Below are 8,583 nucleotides of genomic sequence, written 5' to 3'. Positions count from 1 at the left end.
CATCACACATGCATGCATACAACATGATACATCACACATGCATGCATACAACATGACACATCACACATGCATGCATACAACATGATACATCACACATGCATGCATACAACATGACACATCACACATGCATGCATACAACATGATACATCACACATGCATCATGCATACAACATGATACATCACACATGCATCATGCATACAACATGATACATCACACATGCATACATACAACATGATACATCACACATGCATGCATACAACATGATACATCACACATGCATGCATACAACATGATACATCACACATGCATGCATACAACATGATACATCACACATGCATGCATACAACATGATACATCACACATGCATGCATACAACATGATACATCACACATGCATGCATACAACATGACACATCACACATGCATGCATACAACATGATACATCCCACATGCACGCATACAACATGATACATCACACATGCACGCATACAACATGATACATCACACATGCATGCATACAACATGATACATCACACATGCACGCATACAACATGATACATCCCACATGCACGCATACAACATGATACATCCCACATGCACACATACAACATGATACATCACAATTTCCAGTTTCTCTATTCAACATGTTCGAAAAGGAGTAGGAAGAAGCAGAGCTTATTTAATCCTACCCCTTTTCTTTTACATACATAGTTGCTAAAACTTTTGTTCACTTCCTGTTCTCAATTTATTCACAGTATACTCCATAAGTAATAACATTAAAAATAAATAAATAATTGGTGAAGTAAGTTATATTTCATATGGTGAGATGAGTAAGATTATCTAGAAAATGAATGGATGACTCAGATATGTAACATTAGCGAGCAGTAGAGAATATGGAGTGATTTTTGGTCTAAAACATTTTTTGCTTTATTCATTATTGACGTGTTTCTTGCCACCTTATGTTGTATATTTTTATATGAGATTTCCAGTTCAATTTATCATCAATCATTATACCTAGAAATTTGGTTTCATTTACTCTTTGAATTTCTATTCTAATATGCAACATGTTTGCATAATATAGCAAAACAAAACACCAGATGATATGTCTCCAAATAGGTGCCATTTTGGGGTCTTTGTACACACCATAATAATAATACTCGTATGTTGAAGCACGGCACGTCAACAATCCATCAAGCGGTGCGGCTTCGTAGCTTACCAAAGTCGTACTAAAACATTTTGACACATTTCCGAGTGCCGCGTGTAATGTTCTATCTTCTCAATGAAACATCAAAGTTTTGGTGTTGCTTGCTTACAGGTCCTTGCTCGCGTCATTTATTGAACAGGCGTCAGCCTGCAGTCCACACGCATCTCTTTTGAAAAATACGCTAGTCCTTATTCACACTATAAACTTTTTTTTTTTTTCAAATGACCTCAACCATTTTGATATTGGAAAAAAAACAAAAACTCAATAAATAATAATTAATTCAAATTGATAAAGCATGCTCTTTGAGAAGAAGTTGATGTTAACCTCCATTTTGTTTCTAAGTTGAACAGATGGCTTCCTTCAATCCTCTTTCACACCGTTTGTTCTCTCGGTGGGAGGATTGGGTGTGTCCCAGAAATGTGTCGGGGTACCTGCCCAGCTGATGCATTTCCTGTGGGTTTGCAGTCTGCAGGGGATGCTGGTATCTATAGGGTCTCCTTTCACCACCGTTTCCGCCGCAGCGTCCAGACACACCTGCTGATTATTGCTGATGTCTTCAGGTTGGACGGTGTCTTGGTGGTGGTAAACCACGAGGGGAGTCATGGTCTCTTCCAAGTACAGCTCGTTGTTCAATCCTAAAACAAAGAAAATGTCAAAATGACATTTCAAAGAACATTTCAACCTGGTGTGAAACTAAATGGGTGTTGGACATGAATTGTATTGTACGCTATGTGGTATATTATATCAGGGGTCCCCAACCTTTGTGGATTTAATGTAGGCATTATTTTCACGGCGTGTGGCAGATAAATATAGCAAATAAGTGCATGGAAAATTAATACATGAAAAAAACTCACCCTAACGTTGAATTAGTGCGAACCCCTGGTCTTTTTCCCTTTGCAAAAAAGCTCTCTATAGACTTTTGGTTTTTTACTCAATTTTGCTAGTACAAAACCCAAAACCAGTGAAGTTGGCACATTGTGTAAATGGTACATAAAAACAGAATACAATGATTTGCAAATCCTTTTCAACTTATATTCAATTGAATAGACTGCAAAGACAAGCTATTTAATGTTCGTACTGGAAAACTTTATTTTTTGCAAATATTACCTCATTTGGAATTTGATGCCTGCAACATGTTTCAAAAAAGCTGGCACAAGTGGCAAAAAAGACTGAGAAAGTTGAGGAATGCTCATCAAACACTTATTTGGAACATCCCACAGGCTAATTGGGAACAGGTGGGTGCCATGATTGGGTATAAAAGCAGCTTCCATGAAATGCTCAGTCATTCACAAACAAGGATGGGGCGAGGGTCACCACTTTGTCAACAAATGCGTGAGCAAATTGTCCAACAGTTAAAGAACAACATTTCTCAACAAGCTATTGCAAGGAATTTAGGGATTTCACCATCTACGGTCTGTAATACCATTAAAAGGTTCAGAGAATCTGGAGAAATCACTGTGCGTAACATTGAATGCCCGTACCGTCGATCCCTCAGGCGGTACTGCATCAAAAGGTGACATCAATGTGTAAAGGATATCACCACATGGGCTCAGGAACACTTCAGAAAACCACTGTCAGTAACTACAGTTGGTCGCTACATCTGTAAGTGCAAGTTAAAACTCTACTATGCAAAGCCAAAGCCATTTATCAACAACACCCAGAAACGCCGCCGGCTTCGCTGGGCCCGAGCTCATCTAAGATGGACTGATGCAAAGTGGAAAAGTGTTCTGTGGTCTGACGAGTCCACATTTCAAATTGTTTTTGGAAACTGTGGATGTTGTGTCCTCCGGACCAAAGAGGAAAAGAACCATCCGGATTGTTATAGGCGCAAAGTTGAAAAGCCAGCATCTGTGATGGTATGGGGGTGTATTAGTGCCCAAGACATGGGTAACTTACACATCTGGGAAGGCGCCATTAATGCTGAAAGGTACATACATGTTTTGGAGCAACATATGTTGCCATCCAAGCAACGTTACCATGGACGCCCCTGCTTATTTCAGCAAGACAATGCCAAGCCACGTGTTACAACAGCATGGCTTCATAGTAAAAGAGTGCGGGTACTAGACTGGCCTGCCTGTAGTCCAGACCTGTCTCCCATTGAAAATGTGTGGCGCATTATGAAGCCTAAAATTTGAAAACGGAGACTGTTGAACAACTTAAGCTGTACATCAAGCAAGAATGGGAAAGAATTCCACCTGAAAAGCTTCAAAAATTGATCTCCTCAGTTCCCAAACGTTTACTGAGTGTTATTAAAAGGATAGGCCATGTAACACAGTGGTAAAAATGCCCCTGTGCCAACTTTTTTGCAATTAAATTCTAAGTTAATGATTATTTGCAAAAAAAATTAAGTTTCTCAGTTCGAACATTAAATATCTTGTCTTTGCAGTCTATTCAATTGAATATAAGTTGAAAAGGATTTGCAAATCATTGTATTCTGTTTTTTTTTACCATTTACACAACATGCCAACTTCACTGGTTTTGTATAATACAGCTAGAAATACTTGTCATTAGTTCCAATATATTTCTATTTCCATTCTAAAAGTGATGTATTCATATTTTGTGCAATATTTCATACATAGATACACTAATGTTAGCTTTTTTGGTGCAACGTTCCATGCGTAAATACATCTGTACTACTTGTGTAACAATAGCAGCACTTTGTCCTACTAGGCCAAAGGAGACGTTTATTTTCTTCCTTTAGCACAATTATAAGCAACAATTTAGCACTTCTCACTTGAACTACAATGGTCACTTTGTTCCGGATCTTCGGTCTTCAACCTGCCACGGACCGCAGATGAAAACTAGCTTTTGCACTTTTACATTTTATATGTTTATTCATATTGCGTCTTCCTATCAGGAGTTTTATAATACATCTATGAACAAACTTATTGGTAGCACTGGCCAAAGTTAAGTAGTTAGTTAGTTAAGTCTGTTATAAATTATTTTATGTCTGATCCACGGCCCGGTGTTTGGGGTTCACTGTATTATGATGAATGTTTCAACTGTGGGTCCCTCCCTATACATAAGCTGTACGCCTCTAGGGTTTCTCTTTTTGAAGAACGGACTCTAATATTAACAAAAGAAACAATGCAATATAAAATGATGTCTGTAAATACATAAATATACATACTATTAATAAAAAACCTAATATGATAATGAAATCAATTGTAATTAAGTAAGGGATCATACCTTTTACTGCCCCTTGTCTTCTGTGTTGGATATTTTTCAACATGTCTGTAGGAACAAAGAGAGAAAATTAACAACTTTATTTGTATGGAATGACGTGAAACAGACTTGAAAAAAACGTGATGTGGTTTAAAAGTGAACTGTACCTTTTTTTTTGTTGCCTATCATTCACAATCCTTATATCAGATGAGCACACAATTTTTTTTTATGCATAAGTACCGTATTTTTCGGAGTATAAGTCGCTCCTGAGTATAAGTCGCACCGGCCGAAAATGCACAATAAAGAAGGAAAAAAACATGTATAAGTCGCACTGGAGTATAAGTCGCATTTTTTGGGGAAATTTATTTGATAAAACCCAACACCAAGAATAGACATTTGAAAGGCAATTTAAAATAAATAAATAATAGTGAACAACAGGCTGAATAAGGGTACGTTATATGAGGCATAAATAACCAACTGAGAACGTGCCTGGTATTTTAACGTAACATATTATGGTAAGAGTCATTCAAATAACTGTAACATATAGAACATGCTATACGTTTACCAAACAATCTGTCACTCCTAATCGCTAAATCCCATGAAATCTTATACGTCTAGTCTCTTACGTGAATGAGCTAAATAATATTATTTGATATTTTACGGTAATGTGTTAATAATTTCACACATAAGTCGCTCCTGAGTATAAGTCGCACCCCCGGCCAAACTATGAAAAAAATTGCAACTTATAGTCCGAAAAATACGGTATATATGTACTGTAGTAATATTCATATTTATGTATTTTGATCATTGTAGGAAGCGCATGACTATTTCCTGGATTATCCAAGGCTTTGAACCCTGCGGCTAATTTATGGATTTTTCCTCGCTAACGGCCATAATGTTTTGTGTTCAACAATTAGTTTTCATAGAACACCGACAGAGACACTGAAAAGGTGTGTTGTTTTATGCTGTGGCGCCATCTTTTGGACGACATCGCTCAGTAAATGTACTTCCTGTTTCGCGCCTTGAACCGGAAGTACAACCGTCCGTAGCGTTTCTGCTCAGAAGGATTCTTCATTCATCACTCCAAACAACGTTTTGTTAGTTTTACAATATAACTATAGCCAATACTTGGTTAATATTCAGGTCGTGAGATGTAAATGAAGTATTTTAGAGTGATTTCGAGGCAAAATGGATTACTCCCATTAGCACGATTGCTAGCCACCTAGAATGAGTCGATTATTATAAATTAGAATGCAAAAACCTCAAGAAAAACACATTTTCTTGTCTTACATAATGATTGTGAATCATAGGGAACATTCCAGTTCCCAGTTTTAGTTTTAAATTGTCTTTTATTGTACTTGATATCAATATATCATAAACATCTTCATTCCTATTTAAAAAATGTTTGTATTTTTAGTGTCATGTTCAGTTTCAGTACCTTTTAAATGGTGACGTTTTATATATAATACACAGCAACACAAAATGACCATAATGAGGGTAGTGAGGATGGCAGTTGTCACTGAAGAATTTGATCTTTTGTCTGCGCAGAAAAACAAAAGTGAAGGTCAAAGCAACTTTTCAAAGTACAATTATGTGAAAATTAAATGTAAATAATGTGCAGCCATCATTTCGTTATTTCACTTCCATCATTACATACACACACCATAATAATATATGTATGTTGAAGCACAGTACGTCTGACTATGGTAGCCGTAATGCTCCGACAAGCCCTACATCGGTGCAGCTTCATAGCTTACCAAAGTTGTACTAAAACATTTTGACAGATTTTTGAGCGCCGTGTGTAATGTTCTATATTCTCAATGAAACATCAAAGTTTTGGTGTTGCTTCCTTACGCGTACTTACTGGCGTCATTTATTGAACAGGTGTTGACCTGCAGTCCACACGTATGTCTTTATGTGTGACTGTCCTCTACTGGTCAAACTTATCATTACACCATATACTAAATCAATTTGCTTTGAGGTCGGTAAGCAGAACCAGAATTAATATGTACATAAAGCGCACCGGGTTATAAGGCGCACTGTCCATCTTTGAAAGGGTTTTAAGTGCGCTTTATAGTCCGAAAAATACATAACTAATAATAAAAATTGACAAGACCAATATAGTCTCAGAGCACCGTCTAAGAGAGAATTCCAATTTCTGCAACTTATGTATATGTGTGTTTATTTGTATATGTATAAATAAGATATTGTCAAGCCAGGCTTTAAAGGAGAGAGGTTGTGAGGATTTCCGTAAGAGTAAGGATTTTCCTGTGGGCAAAAGCGATAACATTGTCCTGAGTGGTCCAGGTGGCACCATCGTCAGGAGACCTAGCGAAAATAGCCGTATATGGGGACTGATATGTTGACACTCTCTGATCCCTCAGGTCAACATCCAACAGACTGCCGAGGCATGACGGCTTTTGACAAGGTTATTCGGTAATGGATTTAAAATAGGACTTAGGAAGAAATATGGGGAGACATTTAAATAAATACAAATATCTTATTATAGACCGTACCCTTCCCGTTAGAGATCAGGGCAAACAAATCCACCTCTGCAGATCTGATTTGACTGCGGCGAATGGTATGCGCGATTTATTTCTGTGTTAGATATTTTAAATGTGATTGACGAAGGTGGGCAGCACGGTGGAACGGGGGTTAGTGCATGTGCCTCACAATACGAAGGTCCTGAGTAGTCCTGAGTTCAATCCCGGGCTCGGGATCTTTCTGTGTGGAGTTAGTATGTTCTCCCCGTGACTGCGTGGGTTCCCTCCGGGTACTTCGGCTTCCTCCCACCTCCAAATACATGCACCTTGGGGTAGGTTGATTGGCAACACTAAAATTGGCCCTAGTGTGTGAATGAGTGTGAATGTTGTCTTGTCTATCTGTGTTGGCCCTGTGATGAGGTGGTGACTTGTTCAGGGTGTACCCCGCCTTCCGCCCGAATGCAGCTGAGATAGGCTCCAGCACCCCCCGCGACCCCAAAAGGGACAAGCGGTAGAAAATGGATGGCTGGACGAAGGTGACATTCCTCTCTGGCCCTGGCGACATCCCGAACCATAGCGGCCCGCGCACCATGGTCCTGTGCTAGATGGCCGGCCAATCTCGGTTCCATTGACGCAGACCAAGCCACCTGCGGACCCAAGAGTACTGAGAGGCCCGCCTTGATCGTAATTGTATAGGTCTTCAGCTGTCCGACAAGGCGAATGCGCCAACGAAGGTGGGAGGAGGAAGAGGCCGTAGATTCAGGTGTCGACGGAGACAGGCGATAGGTACACGATCAATGTGTCGGCACCATAGAATGCGGCGGAGGCAGTCGTCGCAGACCTCCAGCCGTCGTTTATCCGCTAGATTCCTAAGCGCTTGCGCCAGTGAAGCAGTGGAGGTGTGAGGACCTGGTGGACCAGCTCACCTTTCGGCCGTTGAGCCGCATGACCAAAGCATCTTAATCACCTTTGCAGCAGCAGAGAAGGAAAACGCCGTAGATTCAGGCGATAGGTACACGATCAAAGCGTCGGAACCGTAGAATAGACTTTGTTGATGGACTACTCTCATAGACCACGTTTCACCGCCATTGAGGAGGACAGTTTGAAACAATTGCCTGATAGATTCTCCTTTTGGACCCCAAGGCGATCTCCTTACTGAGCCACAGACAACGCTGGAGACGTACTATTTTAGCTGCATCCTGGTGCAGCCAGTTGATTCATCGGAAGACATTCACTTTTCGAAATATCTCATTTCTATCCAGAAATAACTCCAAAAGTGTTTCGGAGCTAGACGATAGGCGTTATACTTGTCAGGAGGTCACACACACAAGAAGGAAGGAAGACACTATGTTCCACCCTCTAACCGACTTTAAAGCAACGGACAACGGTTCGATGGCGAGCGGGAACACTTCCATCAATGTTGATTATAATTACCCAGGAAGCAATCGTTAGTGAAAGAAGCCGTTTCATTGGTCAGAGGGTTGCTGACATCACAACGATAAACTTGACCATCATCTTCATTCCAGACAGTTAAATTTGGTCCGGTATGCTCTTTTCCACGTGAATGCCACTTAAACATCAATAAATGAGGTTGTTTGGACTCCGTTGAGCACACGAGCGTCGCCTGCTTTGTGTCGCTCCTCTCACAGGATATGTTGGGTTTTGATACTTGGTCTGTAAGAAAACCCAGGAGAAGGATGAGGTCAGAGGATTTATTTACACCTTTTTGCA

General features: G+C 39.9%; 1 protein-coding gene across 2 annotated transcripts in view; it reads right to left on the bottom strand.

Annotated features, from left to right (window-relative positions):
* Positions 1–524: 524 nt before the first annotated feature.
* LOC133642931 (uncharacterized) overlaps positions 525–8,583 on the bottom strand; it is a 111,770-nt gene continuing 103,711 nt past the window's right edge. For both annotated transcript variants that reach the window (XM_062037350.1, XM_062037349.1), the window contains 4 exons: positions 8,287–8,526; positions 5,808–5,909; positions 4,394–4,438; positions 525–1,839 (listed from right to left, as the gene is read on the bottom strand). In XM_062037350.1, the coding sequence (XP_061893334.1) occupies positions 1,565–1,839; positions 4,394–4,438; positions 5,808–5,909; positions 8,287–8,526 (662 nt within the window). In that variant the 3' untranslated portion in view covers positions 525–1,564. The remainder of the gene's footprint in view (positions 1,840–4,393; positions 4,439–5,807; positions 5,910–8,286; positions 8,527–8,583) is intronic.

Source organism: Entelurus aequoreus, linkage group LG25, assembly GCF_033978785.1.
Source record: "Entelurus aequoreus isolate RoL-2023_Sb linkage group LG25, RoL_Eaeq_v1.1, whole genome shotgun sequence".
NCBI lineage: Eukaryota > Metazoa > Chordata > Actinopteri > Syngnathiformes > Syngnathidae > Entelurus > Entelurus aequoreus.
This window is presented reverse-complemented; position numbering and strand designations above follow the sequence as displayed.